Source organism: Myotis brandtii, unplaced genomic scaffold (genome assembly GCF_000412655.1).
Source record: "Myotis brandtii unplaced genomic scaffold, ASM41265v1 scaffold2287, whole genome shotgun sequence".
NCBI classification, from domain to species: domain Eukaryota; kingdom Metazoa; phylum Chordata; class Mammalia; order Chiroptera; family Vespertilionidae; genus Myotis; species Myotis brandtii.
This window is the reverse complement of record NW_005358595.1, coordinates 147,153-170,233: the sequence shown is the minus strand read 5'-3', so window position 1 is coordinate 170,233 and position 23,081 is coordinate 147,153. Positions and strand designations below refer to the sequence as shown.

The 23,081-nt window shown below is 38.6% G+C and overlaps 2 protein-coding genes across 7 annotated transcripts in view; one reads left to right on the top strand and one right to left on the bottom strand.

Annotated features, from left to right (window-relative positions):
• NEK4 (NIMA-related kinase 4) overlaps nucleotides 1-19,404 on the top strand; it is a 32,848-nt gene extending 13,444 nt beyond the window's left edge. For 2 of the 6 annotated variants that reach the window (XM_005866313.2, XM_014539766.1), the window contains 8 exons: nucleotides 5,722-5,871; nucleotides 6,425-6,574; nucleotides 7,020-7,086; nucleotides 7,862-7,971; nucleotides 8,828-8,916; nucleotides 10,748-10,953; nucleotides 11,968-12,101; nucleotides 18,304-19,404. In XM_005866313.2, the coding sequence (XP_005866375.1) occupies nucleotides 5,722-5,871; nucleotides 6,425-6,574; nucleotides 7,020-7,086; nucleotides 7,862-7,971; nucleotides 8,828-8,916; nucleotides 10,748-10,953; nucleotides 11,968-12,101; nucleotides 18,304-18,396 (999 nt within the window). In that variant the 3' untranslated portion in view covers nucleotides 18,397-19,404. Of the gene's footprint in view, nucleotides 1-5,721; nucleotides 5,872-6,424; nucleotides 6,575-7,019; nucleotides 7,087-7,861; nucleotides 7,972-8,827; nucleotides 8,917-10,747; nucleotides 11,084-11,967; nucleotides 12,102-18,303 lie in introns of those variants that run through there. The other 4 variants (XM_005866316.2, XM_014539765.1, XM_005866317.2 and 1 more) reach the window with 4 other exon arrangements.
• Nucleotides 19,405-20,849: 1,445 nt separating this feature from the next.
• On the bottom strand, nucleotides 20,850-23,075 carry SPCS1 (signal peptidase complex subunit 1). Its single transcript, XM_005866321.2, has 4 exons — nucleotides 23,004-23,075; nucleotides 22,621-22,680; nucleotides 22,432-22,518; nucleotides 20,850-21,336 (listed from the first exon to the last, which is right to left on the bottom strand). Exons 1-4 carry the CDS (start codon nucleotides 23,037-23,039, stop codon nucleotides 21,211-21,213), a joined length of 309 nt encoding a protein of 102 aa, XP_005866383.2. The 5' UTR covers nucleotides 23,040-23,075; the 3' UTR covers nucleotides 20,850-21,210.
• Between the last annotated feature and the right edge of the window lie 6 nt (nucleotides 23,076-23,081).

The window sequence follows — 23,081 nt, the reverse complement described above, 5'->3', positions numbered from 1 at the left end:
TCACCAATACTTTTTTTTTTTCTAGCCATCCTAGTGGGTGTTAAGTGGTATCTTATTGTGGTTTTGCTTTGTATCCTTAATGACTAATGATGTTGAGCATCATTTCATGTGCTTTTTGGCCATTAGTGTACCTACTTTGGAGAAATATCTATTCAAATCCTTTGCCCATTTTTTAGTTGGTTTATCTTTTTGTTGTTGAGTTATAAGAATTTTTTATTCTAGATGTTAGTACCTTATAAGATATAAGGTTTGAAAATATTATCTCTCATTCTGTGGGTTATCTTTTCACTTTATTTTTAGTTTATTTTATTGATTTTTGAGAGAGAGAAATATCGATGTTAGAGAGGAACAATTGGCTGCCTCTACACATGCCCCGACCAGGAATTGAACCTGCCACCTCCTGGTGCATGGGGTGACCATCCAACCAACCGAGCCACACCAACCAGGTTGTATTTTCACTTTCTTGATAGTGTTCTTTGAAGCACTACAGTTTTTAATTTTATTTATTTTTAACGATTGAAGATCCATGAGGGTGAAATTTGGGGGAAGGAGAAATCTGGCTGGATAATTCATGCTTGTTTTAATAGCCATGTAATCAGAATCAATATGCAGAAGACATTTTCTGAAATAGTCTAAAATAATCTATATCTCATTAGATGGTAGTGTCAATAGAACAAAGTCTTGCCACAGAATATGTTCTCTGCAATCTGCAGTTAATTAAGCAGAGGGACAAATTGTATTTAAAGACCTGTTTCAAGAATATCAACACCATTATTTTCTAATACAAAGTTTTTTTCCCATAATGCATGTGACCCCTCTTTTTTTCCTCTGTGGTACTTGATTGCAAAGAATTTTTAAAATAGGGAGAGTCCTCATCACAGAATTTTAGTTATCTCTGGAATGTGTCTTAGGTCCCTACATACCATCTTCTTTCACTGTTCTCTGAGATTTCACCCTATGGTTTCATTCATTATAGCTAAGGCTTTGTTGTAAATTAAACAGAAATTCTTGGGTAGAGGTAACTCACATCTTTCTTCTTTCCTCCCTCTCTTCTTCTTTTCCGTCTATCCCTTCATCCTTTTGTCCCTGTCTCCCTCCCACCCAAAATATCAAAAGACCTCAACATTTCTGGTTGAAGTGGGAGTAGAGAACTTGAGGCAACATTGGCACCCTTGCCCACCCCTTGCCCACTCAAGGCCAGCAAAGCACTTGTAGATTCAGGACAACCCTGGGGCTCCCACTCACCTAGATAATAGGGCAGCCACAGGGGAGTCTTCCTCACTTTTGCACAGTGCATGGGACACTGCTTCATGCCCTCTGATTGCTCCAACAATGAATTAAATCTAGACCTGCTGGCTAAGAATTATGGAATTTGAAACTGGTTTGACTGTGTTGAGCTGGCTGACTGGTTCGACTGTGTTGAACTGGCTGACAAGGAAATATTAATTCAAATAGGAATAAGGTTTGACTTCATGGTGTGATGAAGTATTGGGCAGACATGGGTTCAGGTCCTAACTTTGATTCAGAGCTGTGGTGGGACCCTGCATAAATCATCTAACTGTCATAACCTCAGTGTCTTCACCTTAAAACAGGGACAATAATACTTCATTGGATTGCTGGGAGGAAAAAGATTTTAATTGTGATGAAATCCAATTTTGTTCATTTTGTTATTGTTGTTGCTTGTGCTTTTGGTGTCATGAATAGTTACCCCTATGTTGTCTTCTAAGAGTTTATAGTTTTAGTTCTGACATTAGGTCTATGATTCATTCGGAGTTAATTTTTGTGTATAGTGTAAAGAAAAGGTCCAACTTTATTCTTTTGTATGTAAATATCCAGGTATCCCAGCACTTTTCATTAAAAGACTAGAGGCCCCATGCACGAAATTTGTGCTAGAGTAGGTCTTCCTTTCCCTGGCTGCTGGCTCCGGCTTCCCTCTGGCCACTGGCAGGCACCCGGGACCTGGGCAGCCTCGGGTTCATCCGGAAGGTCATCTGGTCTAATTAGCATATTACACTTTTATTATTATAGAGGCCCGACGCATGAAATTCGTGCAAGAGTAGGCCTTCACAGCCACGGTGGCTGCCTGGATCCCTCCCTCGCAGCCATGGAGGCTGCCTCCATCACAGAAGGACGTGCGGTCTAATTGGCATATTATGCTTTTATTATTATAGATTATTCTTTCCCCATTGAATTTTCTTGGCACTCTTGGTGGAAGTCAGTAGACCATAAATGTAATGGTTTATTTCTAGACTCTCAATTCTTTTTCACTGGTTTATGTGTCTATCCTTATGTAAGTAAAACCCTGTTTTAAATATTGGTAGCTTGGCAGTAAGTTTTGAAGTTGGGAAGTTTGAGTCTTCTAACTTTATTCTTATTTTACAATATTGTTTTGACTAGTTCAGGTTTTTTGCATTTCCATGTGAATTTTAAGATCAGCTTGTCAATTTCTGAAGAAAAAAAAAAGGGATTTGATAGGATTACGTTAAATCTGAGGTTCATTTGCAGAATATTGCTATCTTAATATAGAGAGTGGGGCAAAAGTAGGCGTATAGTTGTGAGTATGTGAAACAGAATTTATTCTTGTATTATTGTTTATTAATTATTGTATTATTTTATACAAACAACTGTGAATCTACTTTTGCATGACCCTGAATGTCTTCGAACATGTGGACATTAAATGTCTTTTAATTTATTTAGATCTTCTTTAAATTCTTATAATGATGTTTTATTGTTTTTAGTTTGCACTTATTTTGTGAAATTTATTTCTTTGCATTTTATTCCATTTGATACTATTGTAAATGGAATTGTTTTCTTAATTTCATTTTCATAGTGTTCATTGCTTGTGTATAGAAATACAATTGATTTTTGTATATTAATCTTATACCACACAGCCTTTACTGAACCCCATTATTGGTTCTAATAATTTTTTTTATAATGGATGCCTTAGGATTTTCTGAATATAAGATCATGTCATCTGTGAACAGAGATAGTTTTACTTCTTCCTTTCCAATCTGGATTGTTTTTATTTCTTTTTCTTGCCTAATTGCTCTGGCTAGAACCTCTACTACAATGTGTAAATGAAAGTGTTGAGAGGGAACATCTTGTTTTGTTCCTGATCAAATTAATTTGTTACATAAGCGGTTTTTAAAAGTACATCTTAAATATGTTTTTATTGATTTTTAGAGTGAGAGGAAGGGAGAGGGAGAGAGAGATAGAAACATTGATGAGAGAGAAACATAATTGATTGGCTGCCTCCTGCAAGCCAATCAATTGGGGATCGAGCCCGCAATCTGGGCATGTGCCCTGACTAGAAATCGAATCACTCAACCACGGAACCACACCAGCCGGGCTTACATCAGGGTTTTAGAGCAGATTTTTTGTTTGATAGAATTTTATGTCCAGCATTTCCTCTTTTTGTGTTACTATTTTTAAAAATAGAACTTTTTTTCCAAGACAATTGGATTTTATGGAGAAATCCCCTAATCATTTATTCTGTCACTCTTGTACTTGTATAAGCTTTATTTTGAACAGCCTATGCTTACCACCAGCAGAGAAACATTTACCTCATGCTTCAGAATTATATCAATCATTGTTTATTATCTTGATTGTCTTGTTCAGCTTGAATATTATGTAGTAATATTGTAAAATTTAATCATTTACTATATTTTATACATAATGTTAGGTGTACTCTTGAAAGAATAAACTTAACAAGTTATCCTATATAATAAAAGGCTAATATGCAAATCAACTGAATGGTAGAACGACTGGTCACTATGACACACACTGACTACCAGGGGGAGCTGCCCCCGGTGGTCAGTGCACTCCCACAGGGGAAATGCTGCTCAGCTAGAAGCCCTGAGCCAGGCTCACGGCTGCCAAGTGCAGCAGTGTTGGCAGGAGCCTCTCCCACCTCCATGGCCGTGCTAAGGCTTAGACCCAGGGGGAGCGGGCCTAAACCGTCAGTTGGACATCACCTGAGGGCTCCCAGACTGCAAGAGGGCACAGGCTGGGCTGAGGGACGCCCCCTGCACCCGAGTGCACAGATTTCGTGCACTGGGCCTCTAGTTACCTGTAGGAGTCACTGTTTTGTATTTGTTAGCGGATATGAAGCATAGATGATGTCTTAATGATACTGACTCTTAGAAGCAATTTCACTTTGTATTAATACTACATTGTTAATTTTTCTTCCTAAAAATGTACCACATAGTAGGCTCTTGAAAAAAATTGTTGATTGAGCCATATTCAATTATTTGAAAACTTAGATATTCTGATATTTAAAATTTGTTTGAAAAATTTAAGTAGCTACTTTATTTTATTTTATTTTTAATCCTCACCGTAGGATATTTTTCCATTGATTTTTTTTTAGGGAGAGGAAAAGACAGAGAGAAACAGCAATGTGAGAGAAACTCACCGATTGGTTGCCTCTTGCACGTGCCCTGACCAGGACCAAGGTATGTGCTCTTGACTGGAATCGAACCTGGGACCCTTCGGTCTGCAGGCTGACACTCTATCCACTGAGCCAAACCGGCTAGGGCTTAAATATCTATTTTAATGTTTGGTATGAAATTAGTTTCTAAAACAGCTACCCAATAAAATGCTACGTCCTTGACCTGGCCAGGTTGGCTCTGCTCATTGAACATTGTCTGTACACTGAAAGGTGGTGGGTTTGATTCCTGGTCAAGGCACATACCCAGGTTTCAGGTAGATAGATGTTTTCTCCCTCCTTCCCTCCCTCCCTCCCTCCTTCCCTCCATCCCTTCTCTTCTCTCTAAAATCAATAAAAATAGCCCTACCCGGTTTGGCTCAGCGGATAGAGCGTCGGCCTGCGGACTGAAGGGTCCTGGGTTCGATTCTGGTCAAGGGCTTGTACCTTGGTTGCGGGCACATCCCCAGTAGGGGGTGTGCAGGAGGCAGCTGATCGATGTTTCCCTCTCATCGATGTTTCTAACTCTCTGTCCCTCTCCCTTCCTCTCTGAAAAAAATCAATAAAATATTTTTTTAAAAATCAATAAAAATAAAGCAAAACATGTCCTCAGATGAGGATTTTTAAAAACAAATAAATAAAAAAGACTAAGCCTTTGGTGAACTTTATATAACTTAAAAGGCAATTTATTTTACCATTACTACTGCTAGTAATAGCTCTGATTTTTTGAGTATTTAATGTGCTAGACATAGTTCTAAGTACTTTAGTGCACTATATTTCCTAATTCTCCAACAGTCATACAAATGTGTGTGAAGCATTTTACCCATTTACATATGGATGAAGAAACTGAGGTTCAGGAAGATTAAATTTCTCAGATATGACTCCATCTAACTCCAAATTCAATGTTCTTTTCATGGTAGTTTAAAGGCATTTTTCATGGCGCATCTAAATTACTCATGTTTACTTGGAAATTATGTATATGTTGAATTGGATTTCATTTAAAATATTTCTTAGTTTTCTGCATATTAGTAATTTCAGGTTAATAACAATATAAATAATTTAATTAAAATAATTATATTTTTAATTTGGGGGAAAAGAAAAAAGCCAGAAAATATGAATAACTGATTTTAGCATTATGTCTTTGCCTATAAACACTGTAAATACGCATTTATTTTGAGAAAAACAACTTCTTTTCATTTTCATTTATAATTTTAAAAGTAGGTACAGAGGGTTTGGCTGTTTGGAAATTCAAAAGACTATTTTATATTTTGTGTGTTTTTGTGTGTGTATTTTTTAAGGATCAAGTTGCCGGTGAGTGGGTTATGGAAAAACAGGACAGAATCCACCCAGGTTTACAGCCACACAGCTCGGGGTCTGAACCTTCCCTGTCTCGACAGCGACGGCAGAAGAAAAGAGAACAGACTGAACACAGTGGGGAAAAAGGACAGGTTGGACGAGATCTCTTGACGAAGTCATTGTGCAACTGCTTGGGAAGTAGGAAGCTCAAGTTCTACTTAGAATGATTAGCAGTTGCCAGATAGGCACACGGGAAATGCAAGGAACATTTAGAGGGGTGACAAGGGCAAGATAGTAGTTTTCAAATGTCAGTAAGTTGGAAGCAGAGTAAGGATTTTGTCTTTCCCAGCAAAGATGGACAGATTGAGAGTTAAAGAAACAGGCTAATGAGTACATCCGATTCTCCCTGTTATATTGATGAGCAGTTTCTCCCTCATCTTCTGTATACAATCATGTTGACATCTCATTTCTTTTTTTTTTCTTTAATTGAGATATTACACCATTTCTTGAAGTAACTTTCATAGGCACACTCTCATAATACTTCACTTTGGCAGAATTTCTTCCCCCCAAAATTCAGTGTTTTGAAGTTTTTGAGAGCAAATCACTGTTGAATACATAGGAAACTTACTAATAGGGGTACTTTGGAGGTGGGTTATCATTATCATATGAAACTGATAAGTTCCCCCTCTTTTAAAAATATTTAAGTTCCAGGAGGCTCTGCCGCAACTTTTGCCTTCTCTTCCTGCTGTTGGAAAAGGGGATGTCATATTAACCCAAAAGGATGCTGAAAACCAAAATAGAGTGATCACTGAGTCTGTGAGCAGTTCCAGGAGCAGTGAGATGTCATCATCAAAGGTTTGTGGGGGGTATTTGTCGGATTAAAAAAAACCTATAAAGCTTTTTGGTTATGAAATCCTGCATATATTATGAAGTTTTGTATTAAAATATCTTAGCCCTACTTTTTGCCAAACACTGTAAGGAATATATATGTGATTCTTAGTAGAAGCACTGATGAAGTGGACAGACTCTAAAGTTCCAGAGATGGTCACTTATGGTTAACTAGGAGACCAAGTAGATTCTGAATAGAGGAAATGCCAAATTCCCCAATTGTCCTTCCAAAAATGAGTACAGTACTTCCTAGAAATGGGGCTGCTGTGATCGGTCCTAGCTAGTAGCTGTAACCCTGATGCAGACTGGTCTGTGCAAGGTCTTTTCTATAGGGCTACATGATATTTCATGCATTGTAGGTATTGTAAGAGTAGTGAGTAGAAATGGAAATAACTCTGACTTTCTTTAAAAGGACCGACCATTATCAGCAAGAGAGAGGAGGCGACTAAAGCAGTCACAGGAAGAGAGATTCCCCTCAGGTAAAGTTGTTCTCTTTTCTTCATCTTTTGGAGGTTTGACTCACGGATGTAAGTATTGGTTCTGATTGTGATGTGTTAAGAATTTTCAAGCAATAGTAATACATTTTGGAAACTGATTTGGAAGAAGTTTTGAAATTTCTTAGTCAAGCCTTTAAAAACAATTCAGCATAGGCTGTTGGATCTGGAACTTGTATTATTAATGGAAGAGGATTTTAAAAAGAGAGCAAGAGGGCTTTGAGTGGCAGTAATTCCTGGAAGGTTTCAGACAGGAAATCGAGTGTTTAATTTGTTTGCATGTTCAGAGTCTGCTGGTCATAGAAGTGCTGTTTTCTCAGGAACGGAGAGAGGAAACTGGGAGAATGGTGGTGCCTAGGGCTACGTGCTGTGATCACTCCTATTACTATTATCTAAAGACAGTACTGGCGTTTCCATTTATTGAATGCTAATTAAGTTTCATGCACCGTGGTAAGCATTTTAAGGGCATTATCTCAATTTATATTTACAGTAACTGTCAAAAGTAGTCAGCATTATCCCATTTTGCAGCTTAAGGAACTGAGGCTCAGAGTGGGTTAAGTATCTTGCTTAAGATCACAGAGCTGGTTGACCGAGAGCTCAACTTTGAACTGAAGTGTCAGATACCAGAGTGATGATGATATGCTAACTGAGTTACTTCTGAACTGGTCCTTGCTGGGTTATCTCCCATACCCAGTGCAAAGCCCTCTTCTGTTGAGGCCAGCCCATCACAAACCACTGCTGGGGATGGTCACTTTTTCAGGCCCTTCAGTGAGGAGAGCTTCTGTGAGTACACCGGGGCCAGGGCAGCCACAAGAGGAAAGCCAGCTCACCCCTGCTCCAAGGTTGTCTTCTGACCGAAGCTTTGCTCAGGTACATTGCTTAGCTCGAAGGAGAAAAGGTGGACATGTCTGCATCTGGCAAGCCTAATATAGTAGACCTCATAAATACCAGTTCCAGGGCAAGATCTGTTTCCTTAACAATATTCTGTGATTTAGTCGTTTCACTAATTGAGATGGTCCTTTCCATTTTCCAAAGTTGTAAGGTTTGTGTGTAATTATATCAAATAATCCTTTAAAGTACTGTATTTTAAGAAAGTGTCTCACATATGAACAAACTGAGGTTGCTTTTATTTAGGTGGCATTCTATCTAGCTTAAAATGCCAATGTTCCTTATGGTACCAGCCCCCTGCTTAGGAGTTGGAACACCAGAGTTGTTTGTCCACTCTTTTTTTTTAATATATTTTATTGATTTTCCACAGAGAGGAAGAGAGAGAGATAGAGAGTCAGAAACATCGATGAGAGAGAAACATCGATCAGCTGCCTCCTGCACATCCCCCACTGGGGATGTGCCCACAACCCAGGTACATGCCCCTGACCGGAATCGAACCTGGGACCCCTCAGTCCGCAGGCTGATGCTCTATCCACTGAGCCAAACCAGTTTCGGCTGTTTGTCCACTCTTGTCTGGAAAGGAAATGTCTTCATAGCTGAGACTTTCCAGGGCCTTATAAAACTTCACCTTGATGTTCCTCAGGCTTCACTTGTGAATTTCATGGGTGAACTGGGACATGATTTGGGTAAAATAACTTCAATTTTTATATCCATTAGTTTCTCCTGTTAAATTGGATCTAAGTGCACAATGTAGCTAGACATTGCATCTAAGGCATTTTCATTTATTGCATTCTGGTTGTGTTGTCATGTGGAATTTTGTTTTTCCAAACATTAATAGAAAAGGAAACTTACCCATTGTTTCTCTGAGGAGGAGTTAAGTTCTTCTACAAGTTCAACTGATAAATCAGATGGGGATTCCAGGGAAGGGTAAGTTCTATTTTTCTCTCTCTTCATAAAGTATTTCTGTTTGAATTAATCCTAAATGTATATTTATAGAAGTAGTCAGACCTGTAGTATTGTCATTGCTAACATTATAAATGGTTTTTTATATATGCTAGCATTAAAAATAGCTCTTCTAATGAGCACATCAGATTTTCATTCAGAATTTTATGAATATCTTCTAATGTTTTTTGGACCCCCTTCTGTCTTCTTAAGGATTCTGGTTACATTATTAATTACTAGAGGCCTGTTGCACGAAAAGATTCGTGCAATAGGCCTTCCCTTCCCCTGGGTGCCAGCACCGGTTTTCCTCCGGCACCCAGGACCCAGGCCGAGGCGCCTTCAAGCCTCTCGCGGCTCCGGCGGCCGGAGGCGCCTTCAAGCCTTTTGGAGCCGCCTTTCTCTTCACTCCGCCGCTTCGTGCCTATGTATGCAAATTAACTGCCATCTTTGTTGGCGGTTAATTTACACATCTTGCTGATTAGCCGATGGGAGACGTAGCGAAGGTACAGTCAATTTCAATCTTTGTCTATTATTATATAGGATTTAAAGCTGTCCCATAGCTCACCAATGGTATTAATATTTTTAGACTTTTTTTGTTTTATTTTGCATAGATTTTATTGCTATATCATTGAATTCACTATTCTAACTTTTCTTCTGTGGTGTCTGATCTGTTAATCCCATCCATGTATTTAACACATTGTGTTTTTCATTTCTAGGAGTTCATTTTGGGTCTTTTTTTTTTATCCTCATCTGAGGATATATTTTTATTGATTTTGAAGAGAGAGAGAGAGACAGAGAGATAAACATTGATCAGTTGCCTCCTGTATGTGCCCCGACTGGGATCAAACCCAAAACCTAGATATGTGTCCTGACCAGGAATGGAACCCATGATCCTTTGGTGCATAGAACAATACTCCAACTAACTGAGCCACACTGGCCAGGACTAAGTTGGGTCTTTTTAAATATCTTCCATGCCTCTCCTTAATATTTAATACTTTTGTTTACTTTGGACATATGAAATATATTTATTATAACTTTATAGTTATTACTTATAATAACTTCAATGTCTTTATTTACTAATTCTATCACTTGTGTCACTTCTGGGTCTTTTTCTGTTACCTGCTTTTCTTTTCACAAATGTGTGCTATTTTCTTGCTTCTTTGCATGTTTGGTATTTTTGACTGGATTCCAGACATTGTCAATTTTCTCTCATTAGAACATGGTATTTTTATATTTCTTTAAATATTCTTGAGTTTTGTACTTGAATGCAGTTATTTAGAGATAGTTGGGCAGAATTTATAGAATTCTGGGGCTTCCTCTTTCTGGCTCTCCCCTTTCCAAGATTCCTCTCTCTTTCTAGTGGCAGTGGTTGTCTTGAACCTGTGTCCTTTGGTTCTGCAGGCCAGAAAGACTGTGGGTTTTCTGTTGTACTTTAGCACCTATGGCCTTCCCTTCTAGGGTAAAAGGTGTTGACTTCCTTCCAGAATCTGCTCGCAGATCTTGTACATTCTCCAGTGTCTTCATAGTGTTGATTTCTGTGTTATGTTCAGCCTTTATACCTGTTACTTATGGAAGGGTCTGTCTGCAGGAGCTTGCTTGGCCATTTGGAAGCAGAACTTCCTAAAGGTTATTTGGTCATTTGGCATCTCATTTTTTATTATTTATTTATTTTTAAAATTCTTGTTTAAAGTATTACATATGTCTCCTTTTTCCTCCATTGACCTCTCCCCGGCCACCCCCACCCTTGGCATCTCATTTTTTAATGAAAACTTTTCATGAAGTCAATTTAATAATAAGGGGAATTTCTTTTTTCTAGGAAAGGTCATTCAAGTGAAATGAGTGATTTGGTACAATTGATGACTCAGACCCTAAAATTGGACTCTAAAGAGAACTGTGAGGATCTCCCAGTACCAGATCCAGTGTCAGAATTTAAACTTCATCGGAAGTATCGGGACACACTGATACTTCATGGGAAAGTTGCAGAACAGGCAGAGGAACTCCATTTTAAAGAGCTACCTTTAGGTGATCAGTTTATTCTTTTACAGCAAACTGGAGAGCATGTTTATTGGAGAAATGTGTCAAACCAAGGAGCAGCTAATGCTTGCAAATTGTTTTGTCTTTTTATTCTTTCATTTGGATATCTCCATAAAAGGTATATCTTGTTTTATGTAACAGTTGTGTTCCTGAAAAGTTGCATGAAAATTGATTTTTAAAAATATGTGTAAATAAATACATGTTTGGAATTTTTCACATGGATTCTCTTCAAGTTAGACAGTTGTGCATTTTAAGTTTAGGAAGTAGTAATGAGACATAAAGCATAAATTCATATATAGTAATACCTTGTTTTATTGTGCTTCACTTTATTGCACTTTGCAGATATGGTGTTTTTTACAAATTGAAGGTTTATGGCAATCTTGCATTGAGCAAGTCTATTGATGCCATTTTTTCACAGGCTCAGATGACAGCAATTTTAGCAATAAAGTATTTTTAAATTAAGGTATACACATTGATTTTTTATTTTATTTTTAATAATTTTTACTGATTTCAGAGAGGAAGGGAGAGGGAGAGAGAGATAGAAACATCAATGATGAGAGAGAATCATTGATCAGCTGCCTCCTGCACTCCCCACACTGAGGATCAAGCCCGAAACCCAGGTATGTGCCCTTGGCTGGAATAGAATCTGGGACCCTTGAGTCTGCAGACCGACGCTCTATCCACTGAGCCAAACCAGCTAGGGCCACATTGATTTTTTAAAACATCATTACTATTACATACTTCATTGACCACAGTATAGTGTAAATATAACTTTTATATGCACTGGAGAAACCAAAAATGCGTGTGACAAACCTGCAATATCTCTGAAGTATGCCTATATACATTTTAGTCATTGAAAATACATGAAGTCATTAAACTAAACTCTTGTCAAAATGAAAAAGATCTTAACATGACAAGATTTTTTAAAAGCAACACAATGCATTCTTCTTGCTTCCATGGTGAAAGTATTCATTTTTCCCTCTCTCTGTTATTACTTTTAAGCTATCATTCCAGGTTCTGAAAAGATTAGAAGAATAGTTGAAATCTTGAGAGCTGATGTAGTCCAGGGCCTGGGGATTCAGCTTTTAGAGCAGGTATATGAACTTTTGGAAGAGGAGGATGAATTGAAGAGAGAGGTGAGTGTCCTATTAGCTGTGTCAGCTGCTTATGCTGTAAAATTTCTTTAACAGCCTTTTGAAATATAAATTAACATTCCCTACATTTTACACATTTAAAATGTACAATTCAGTGGTTTTTTAGTATATTCAAAGTTGTGCCACCATCACCACAACCAATGTTAGAACATTTAATTACTCCTTGAAGAAACCTTGTACCCATTGGCAGTCACTCCCCGTTATTCCCAAAGCCCTCCATCCCTGAGCAACCACTAACATTTCTGTCTCTATAGATTTGCCTATTCTAGATATTTCATTTAAATGGAATCACACAAAATATGTTGTCTTTTGTGATTAAATTCTTTTACTTAGCTTAATACATAATACATGTATCACATACTTCATTCCTTTATATAGACAAATATAGTTCACTAGAGGCCCAGTGCACAAAATTTGTGCACTGTAGGGTCCCTAGCAGTTGCCAGCTGCTGTCTGGGTACTCCCTCCTTTCCCTCGGCCTGCCCTGCCCCCTAGTCGAACTTCCAGATGAACTCCCGGTTGAGGGGACAATTTGCATACTACGCTTTTATTATATAGGATTATATGGCTATAGCGTGTTTTGTCTATCTGCTTATGGACATTTAAATTGTTTCCACTTTTTGGCTATTATTAATAATGCTGCTATGAACATTCATGTATAAGTTTTTGTGTAGACATATGTTTTCATTTTTCTTGGGTATGTATCTACGAGTAGAAATTGCTGAATCATATGGAAAGTATATATTTAAGCCCTAACCAGTTTGGCTCAGTGGATAAAGCCTTGGCCTGCAGACTGAAGGGTCCCAGGTTCGATTCCGGTCAAGGGCATGTACCTTGGTTGCGGGCACATCCCCAGTAGGGGGTGTTCGGGAGGCAGCTGATCGATGTTTCTCTCTCATTGATGTTTCTAACTCTCTATCCCTCTCCCTTGCTCTCTGTAAAATAAATAAAAATAAAATAAAATATATATAACATAAAATTGTCCTTATTAAAAAAAAAAGTATATATTTAACATTTTGAAGAATGGCCAGACTGTTTTCCAAAGCAGCTTCCTCATTTTACATTCCTACCAGTAATGTGTGAGGGTTCTAATTTCTTCACATCCTTGTCAACACTTATTGTCATCATTTTGGTTATAGCCATCCTAGTGGGTCAGGAGTAGTTTCTCATTATGGTTTTGATTTGCTTTTTCCTAATGAATAATGAACATGGAGAATCTTTCATGTACCTGTTGGCTATTTTATATATTTTTTGGAGCCTTGTCTATTTTGATCTTTTACACATTTTAAAATTGTTATTTGTATTTTTATTGTTGAGTTGTAAGAGTTCTTTATATATTCTGGATACAAGTTCTTTATCAGATGCATGATTTGCAAAAAGTTTTTCCCATTCTGTGGTTGTTTTTTCACTTTCTAATGACATTGTTTGTACCACAAAAGATTTTAATTCTGTTGAAATTTAATATATCTATTTTGTTGCTTGTGCTTTTGGTGTCATATCTAAGAAGGCTTTGTGTAACCTAAGATCACAAAGATTTATTCCTATTTTTTCTTCTAAAAATTTTATCATTAGCCTGGACAGTATGTCTTGGTTGTTTGGAACATCGTCCCATGCACCAGAAGGTGGTGGGTTCAATTCCCTATCAGGGCGCATGCCTGGTTTGAGGGTTCAACCCTGATTGTGGTGTGTCAGGAAGCTGCTGTTCAATGTTTCTCTCTCACATCAATGTTTCTCTTTCTTTCTCTCTATCTCAAATCAATGAAAACATATCCTTGGGTGAGGATTAATAATAATAAAATAAATAAAAGGGTTTTTAAAAAAATATATATTTTTTATTGATTTCAGAGAGGAAGGGAGAGGGAGAGATAGAAACATCAATGATGAGAGAGAATCATTGATCAGCTGCCTCCTGCACACCCCTTACTGGGGATGAGCCCACAACCCAACCATGTTCCCTTGACCGGAATCGAACCTGGGACCCTTCAGTCTGCAGGCCAACGCTCTATCCACTGAGCCAAACCAGCTAGGGCAAAATAAATAAAAGTTTTTTCATTTAAATTCTTACATGAGTATCATGATAAATCTCGAGCTGTCCTGTTCCCTCCCACCCAGGATGTGAATCATCCGTTTGTCATAGTTAAATATTTTTTTCTTGTGATGAGAACTTTTATGATCTACTCTTAGCAACTTCAAATATACAATACAGTATTGTTAAGTATAGTCACTGTACTATACATATATCCCAAGAACTTATTTTATAACTGGAATTTGTACCTTTTGATCATCTCTACCCATTTCCCTTACCCCTCAACCCCCACCACTAGCAACCACCAATCTGTTCTCTATTTCTGTGAGTTTGTGTGTTTTTTCTTTTTTTTTTTTGGTGTTTTTTTTTGGGGGGGGGCGTGCAAAAATAGTTTAATAGGTTCTACCAAACAGGCCAACAGGGGAGTGGTTAGGGGGTGATCAGGCTGGCAGGCAGAAGCGGTTAGAGGCAGTCAGGCAGGCGAGCAGTTGGGAGCCAGCAGTCCCGGATTGCTGGCAGTTGGACATCCCCCAAGGGGTCCCAGATTGGAGCGGGTGCAGGCTGGGCTGAGGGACAACCACCCCCCCAGTGCATGAATTTTGTGCACCTGGCCTCTAGTTTCTTTAAATATTTTTCTACTTCTTTCTCTCTCTTTTTTTCTCTGGTCCTCCCATCACACCGGTGTTGGTATGCTTAAATAGTGTCCCACATTTCTCTGAGGCTCTGTTTATTTTCTTTACTCTCTGTCCTGTGGATTACATAATCTTTATTGATATATCTCCAAGCTTCCTTGTTCTTTCATTAGTTCAAACATACTGTAGAGCCCCTCTGGTGAGTCTTTTGTTATTACAGCACTTTTTAATTCCAGAATTTCCATTTGGTTCTTTTTACAATTTATCTCTCTTTATCGATATTCTTTGATATGACATTATCATCATACTTTACTCTGTAATCATGATTTTCTTTAGTTTTTGTGAACATGTTTATAATGGCTATTTTTACGTTTGTTTGTTTTTTCGTTAAATCCAACATCTGATTGTTCTCACAGGCAGTTTCTCTTTGCATGCTTTCCCCCCCCAGTGTACGTGTCATACCCTGTTTCTTTGCATGTCTCCTAACTTTCTTTTGGAAACTGGAAATTTTAGACATCTATATATATAAAAGGCTAAGTGGCTGGCCGGCCAGTACATATGACGTGCACTGGCAATTTAAAAATAAATGAGTCACGCATGCACGATACTTATAAAGCTCTCACTGGTGCCAATCACACGTGTGTTTTAACTTTATGATACTATCTTACATATACTATTTTGACATGTAACTTTTTGCAGTCATGTAATTACCACACGAATCTTTCTTCTAATTAATTTCCTTTCAATGTGAGCGAATGCGTGCACTGGACCACTAGTGGTTTTGTAACTTTGGTTACTGGCCTCCCTGGGAGTGAGGGTTGTTACTGTTATTTGATTGTTTAGTAATTAGCTGGATTATTTTAGTGAGGTTTATTTTATTCCTTCCTCCTTTCCCTACAGTGTAAAGCCTCTGATATTGCCCCTCAGTGGGTGCAACCTTGGGCATGTCCACAGCTACCTTGGAATGACAGGGTTTGGGAGAGCTCTCTTGATACTCTCCTTTTCCCTGAACTCACCCAGCTGTTAAGGTTTTTTAGTTGTCAGCTGCTTGCTCTGCTGTTTTCCACAATGCCCTGGGGCATAAATTGTGTTACAGATTGATCCAGTCAAATTCAGACTCCTTTGAAGGGATAGTTCAAAAGGTCAATGTTTGAGAATGGTTCTGACCCCAGGGAAGGTCCTCCCAGCTTCTTGTTTCCATGAAAGTAGCCTACAATTTAACCTGTATATCCAATGAATCTACATACAATCTCCTCCCCTTTCACCAGTACCTCCTTCTTTTTGTTTTGTTTTGTTCTATTGAGAGCACCTTTAGGCTTGAATTTTTCCATAGTCTGCTTCAAATGAAGTCAGTTAATTTAAGAAAAGATTCCAGGTAAAATCTCTGAGCAAAGCTCTCCAGTTGAGGTGTGAGGACAATTAGCATGCTTGTTTCTGAGTGATATCCCTACTTTAAAAACTCTGTGGGCCTGGCCTGTGTGGTTCAGTGGTTGAGCATCGAACCAAGAGATTACCAGTTCGATCCCTGGTCAGGGCACATGCCCTGGTTGCAGGCTCAATCTCCAGTAGGGGCCCATCTTTGATGTTTCTCTCTCATTGATATTTCTATCTCTCTATCCCTCTCCCTTCCTCTCTCTCAAAAAGAAATCAATAAAAACATATTTAAAAAAATAAAAGCTCTGTGCGCCCTAGCTGGTTTGCTCAGTGGATAGAGCATTGGCCTGCGGACTGAAGGGTTCTGGATTTGATTCCAGTCAAGGTCACATGCCCGGGTTATGGGCTATCCCTGGTCAGGGGTGTGCAGGAGGCAGCCAATCTATGAGTCTCATCATTGATGTTTCTCTCTCTCTCCCTGGAGCTTTCCCTTCCTCTCTGAAATCAATAAAAATATATTTTGGGGGAAAAAAAAAAAAGCTCTGTGGGGGAAAAGGGGCTTCAGTCTGGTCTTCTCAGCATGCTTCACCCAGTCTTGGGCAAAGGCAGATTAGGACTCCACTATTTTCAGTGTCCTGTACCCAAGGTCGAGCCTCCTTCCTACAAGTCAAGCTGGGTGTAAGAAGGAAACTCCCACCTCTTGGCTGCACTCTTCCAAAACTTACCAACAACAGGTACTGGGGGCAGGATGAGATAGATATTCTGATGTCCTGCCTCTTCCAGGAACATAGCCTTCTGACTGGAAGTTGGGGGAAAGAGCCCTGTTTTGTTGGCTTCACCAGGCTGATGTACTTTTTATCTCATTAGGGCTGGGAGTGGAGAGGGAGTCAGTTGATCTTAATTCATATACTACAGATTCTCACCATTCTTAATTTTAGATTATCTTGGGGGGGTGGAAAAGTGTCTTTATTTGCTGTATGGCCATTTTCAGAGACTTTTCCATCTGCAGAGCTCCTTGTGCTGTCCTACCACATGTGGAACCAATTAGGATTACATTTTAGTTGTTACATCTCCTTTAATATGGAACAATTACCCAGTCTTTTTTTTTTTTTTACTACCTTGATATTTTTAAAGAGTATATGCCATGTACTTTATAAAATGCCTGTTTGGATTTGTTTGACCTCTTGAGTAGATTCAGATTATGCATTTTGGGCAGGAATATTACAGAAGTGATGTTGTGTCCTTAGTACATTATATCAGGAGGTCCATATCTGTTTAACACATCTGTTAATTTCAGGCATTTTTTTCAACATAGTGTCACATAGTAAATTTTCTTGATTTCTAGTCTTGAATTTTCTATATATTAATTGGTTATTTGTATTATTTTGTAAATGCCTTTGCTGAATTACACATGGGATTGATTTTGTTGTTTTATCAATTCTGATGTTCAATAAAACACTAGTTTTATTGATTCTAAGAGCTCCTTTATATACTAACATATACATATATAAATATATATATATATATATATCCCCCCAAAAATGTATACACACAGCTGATAGTTCAGTTTTGAAAATTACATTGTTTCAATAAACACTGCCTTTAAAAGTATTCAAAGTGTATGTATACATTTTTGGGGGACACCAGATATATATACACATATTTTGTTGTGGTTCTCATCTGAGGATATATTTTCCATTGATTTTTAGAAAGAGTGGAAGGGAGGGAGGGGGGGAGAAAACATCAATGTGAGACACACACATTGATTGGCTGCTTCCCACATGCACCCCAACTGGACCATGGGATCGAGCCTGCAACCTTGGTATGTGCCCTTGACTGGGAATTGAACCCGCAACCCTTCAGTGCGTGGGCTGGCGCTCTAACCACTGAGCACACCAGCCAGGGGAGGACATCTGTATACTAATATATTTTGCATGTATGTTGAAAATATTTTTGCTAGTTTATTGTTTGCTTTTTAATTTCTTACGACTATTTTTTGATATCTTGAAGTTCAAATTTTTATGTAAATATACTTGGTATTTACCCATATGATATCCACCTTTGGTATCATGCTTAGTAAAGCTGTTCTTCTAAGATTAGAGAAATATTTTTTCTACTACATACTGATTTTCTTTTTATGTTTCCCAAATAGGTACGTTTGCAGGAGCATATGGGTGAAAAGTATACTACTTACAGTGTGAAAGCTCGCCAATTGAAATTTTTTGAAGAAAATGTGAATTTTTGAGAATTTATTCTAATCTGCTGCCAGAGCTAAAGACTTATATTCAAAAGTTTTTGGCTTAAACAGAAACAAACTTATAATGATGGTTGGAGGCTATTCACCATCTTTATATCTCTTGGGTGGTTATTTTTTGTTTTGTTTTTTACTGGAAAAAAAATGGGACAGACCAATGTAATATGAAGCAAACTCACAACAGAAAGAACCTTTGGCTGTCTTATTCTCTTTGTGAAGAAAAATCTGTTTTAAGACTTTGTTTGTTTATTTACTGAGCCTTAAACCACCAATTTTATATCTAGAACTTTATTTTTTTAAAGTATTAATTAGCTTGAATACAGAACCATATAATATTGGATTGAAAGTTTTATATTATACTGCAGTGATAAAAGCAATAGGAGAAATAAATGACATATGTCCAGTGATACTACTTGTCATTGTTAATAACCTTAGGTAGTAGTTGATAAATTATTTTGGAAAAAGTAAATTCAAGATTCTAGGAGTATATTTAAAGAACATGAAGTTGTATCTAGTACTTGAGCAATTGAATTCCTCTTTACTGATGGACATTTAACATTGTATTTTCATGTAATATGCACCTCATCTAGGGTATATAAGAATTGAAACTAAGAGGTATTTTGGCTTTGTAAATAAATGTTTTTATATGCTTTTTTTTTTTTTAGATTTCTCCATGAGGGAAAACATTTCTTAAACACTTATTCCTTTTCCAGTTAAGCAATTTATAAGTAGAGTCCAGCTCCTTTTAGTTATGTTGGACATATTTCTCTCCTCAAGTTTGGCTTCTTGTACATCAAGATATTGGTTGTCTTCCCATGTTTCAAATGTATGTTTATGTACTACCTGTTAGTTATTTATGAGGGGTATTGCCCACCTAGGAAACAGTTTTTATAAAATAAGTATTGATTAGTAAATTTTCACCTCTGTATTCAGGAGACTCTAAAAATGAATTCTGCTCCAGAAATGTTTTTTATATATAATTAAAAATATATCTTCTCACCTGGCTAGTATGGCTATGTGGTTGAGTGGCGACCCATGAACCAGGAGGTCATGATTTAATTCCTGGTCAAGGTACATGTCCAGACTGTGGGCTCCATCCCCAGTAGGGGGCATGCAGGAGGCAGCCGATTGATGATTTTTCTCATCATTGATGTTTCTCTCTCTCCCTTTCCCTTCCTCTCTGAAATGAAAAAATATTTTTTAAAAATGTATCTTCTTTGAAAATATATACACACATAAAGTACTCTAATGAAATGTTTCCTTTCTAGTCACTTAACAGATCTTTATTTACTGTTTTGCTAGGTGCTATTTCTGGAGCTGGGTATATAGTGATGACTTAATACTCCCTGTCCTTATAATGCTCATAGCCTGGTTTTGGAGACCTCTTATTTTCACTTTGAAGGGTTTGTTAGAACTCAACTATAAAACCATCTAGTCCCATTGGGGGGAAAAAAAGAGGACACCTGTCCCATTTTTTTTTTTCCAGTAATAGTTTCAACAATAAAGATAAATAAAACACATCTAGTCCCAGTGCCTAGATGGGGGCAAATCCTTGGTCTTCCTGAGCTATTCACCATTTCTTGCACATTTCAGAAATATGTTTTCTAACTTATTGATATAAAGTTGTACATACTTTCTTAGAATAAAAAAACTCCTGCTCCTAACTTTTAAACCATATTTATTATACTTATTGATGTATTTCATCTATGTATTTCTGCCTTCCTTTTTTAAAAAACTTTCCTGACTTTTGCTGTATTAAGGTCTTTGCTCCCTTTTTCTTAAACTCACAGTTTGGAAGTCCTATATCCTGGTACTGAGAAACAGAGTATTACCTATAATAACCCTCACCCTCACATAAGACCTTTAGAACATTTTCTCTTCAGCCTTCTGGAAAATTTAAAAGGAATTTATGACTTCACTAAAGGCCTGGTGCACGACATTAGTGCATGGGGGGAGAGGGGGTAGGCTCAGCCCAGCCTGCGCCCTTTAGCAGTCTGGGAGCTCCTAGAAGGGAGTGGACCTAAGCCAAAGGGAGCGGACCTAAGCTGTCAGCCCAGCTTGTGGCTGAGCAGCGTTCCCCCTGTGGAAGTGCACTGACCACCAGGGGGCAGCTCTTGTGTTGAGCATCTGCCCCCTGGTGGTCAGTGTGCATCATAGTGACCTGTTCCGCTTTTTATTTGCATATTACCCTTTTATATAGGTTTTCACTCTGGTCCACCTCAGGTAAAGAATAATGAAATGTTTTCTGCTTAACATCAGCCTTATTTCATGGTATTAAAATACTACTTCATCACAAATTTACATTTGTAAATTTTTTCATTAAGTGCTTATTGTTTTTAAGAATTAGAAATGGGGCTTACTGACACTGTCAGAACTACGAGCTTCTAACTTTGGCATTTACTAGTAATCTTGCTAGCAGAACAATGAATAAAAGACTTTAGGCATAGACTTGCACTGTGAGTTTTAATTGAAAATATTCGAACAGCTTAATAATGAATTATAAAACTTTGATAATTAAGTTGTACTACCATTTATGAAGCACATATTACTTTTGTAGACCTGAAAGAAACTTTGCATACTTGTATTTTCTGTTCTCCATTTCAGAGAAACTATGAAGAGGTCTAAAATATATACAAGTCAAAGCCCAACCAAGAAGTGAAATATAAAGAGAAAAAAAAATCTGTAACAGCTGTACCGTAGGAGCATTGGTGGTTTTTAGCTCGTGTTTTGGCTGTGAAAATTTAGCTCATCTCACAGGATACAAAAGCAGGTGCAACAATAGAGCTGAATCATGTAAACCCCCGATCAATTATTTTTAGCATGCCTTTTAACTTTCCTTTCCCCTGGTTTCTTGTCTTCTGTGCCTGAGTCTTGAACTGGTAACCACTTGAGGGGGTGCCGGCGATAAATGGGCCATGGAGGAAGTGTCAGCTGAGCCAGAACAGAGAAAATGAATCAGTTGCAGCCACTAAAGAGCATTATGTACTATGCCTGGTTCCCAAATGACTCCTACACTAAAGGTAAAACCAGCGGTTCTCAACCTATGGGTCGTGACCCCTTTGGCGGTCGAATGACCCTTTCACAGGGGTCGCCTAAGACCATCCTGTATATCAGATATTTACATTATGATTCATAACAATAGCAACATTACAGTTATGAAGTAGCAACGAAAATAATTTTATGGTTGGGTCACGACAAGAGGAACTGTATTTAACGGGCCAGAAGGTTGAGAACCACAAAACCAACAACAAAATGACATCCGTATGAAAACCATGCCACTGCTCAGACAAGATACTTTGTGATGCAAGCAAGCCTCACTGTTTACACATATAGCTTTAAGGGCCAAAATAAAGGAGGGGAGGGAGCAGTGTGAAGATCATAAAAAATACTTGGCCCAGCTGGTGTGGCTCAGTGGTTGAGCGACAGACAACCCAGGACCAAGGGGTTACCGGTTTGATTCTGGGTCAGAGCACATGCCCAGGTTGTGGGCTCAATCCCCAGTGTGGGCATAGCCTATTTTTTAAAAAAAATAAATTTTATTGATTTTTTATAGAGAGGAAGGGAGAGGGATAGAGAGAAACATCGATGAGAAAGAAACACCAATCAGCTGCCTCCTGCACACTACTGGTATGTGCCCGCAACCAAGGTACATGCCCTTGACCAGAATCGAACCTGGGACCCTTGAGTCTGCTGAGCCAAACCGGCTAGGGCAAGGGCATAGCCTATTGATGATGTTTCTATCTCTCTATCCCTCTCCCTTCCTCTCTAAAAAATCAATTTAAAAATATTTTTAAAAAATTCCTGCTAGCTTTAACTTTCAGATTATCGCTTGGAGCAGCTGCCAAAATAAATGTGGTGTATCCTTTTATGCAGCTTTCCTCATCTGACCCTATAGCAAGGGGAAACATTGATGGAAAAGGATGAGGGAAAAGTTAGCGCTGGTTTTCTCTAATAGGTCCAACCAAAACAACCCAATTCAGACAACACGAGTTGCCACTAATATTCAAACACCCACAGATTTCTTACCAAACACGAAAAAACAAATCCAGCCATAACTATATAGACAGTCCACCCGAACTGTTCAGCCACGTACCCGTAGATAAATCCAACTATCTAGAGACAAAGTATATTGAATACAGTCAGTCTGGGGGTAAGAAGAAGACACACACACACAAACCCAAACACACAAAAGATTATGCAAAAGTCAATACTTACTGCTGAAAAGAGAATAATTCCCTGAAACATCTGTTCAGCTAGCTTCTGGCCCTTGTAATCCTAGAGGTGAAGGAAAGCAAAGCAGGATTCGTTCCATCACCGAAGAGATACCATTCCTGCCCTGGTCTCACAGCGTTGGCACCGGGCAACCCAACGTCAGGGGTTCCCCCAAGGAAATGCTGGGTTTCCCGGGGGAACGGAAGCACCCTAACGGAGCACGGGCGGGGGGATTCTCGCGGAGGAAGGGAGGAGGGGAAGAGTGGAAGGGAGGAGTCGGAGCCAGGAACCGCGGTGCAGCGGGTGGGTCTCCCACAGGGACTCCGAAGCTGCCAGCGGGCGAGCGGCGGCGAGGCTTCCGGGGCCGAGGCGGGTCTCACCCTCACCATTTGCGTGGGCAGCGAGCTCAGTTGCTCCAGCATGGCTGGCTGAGGACGCGGGCAGCAGAATGCTGGCGTCCGGGA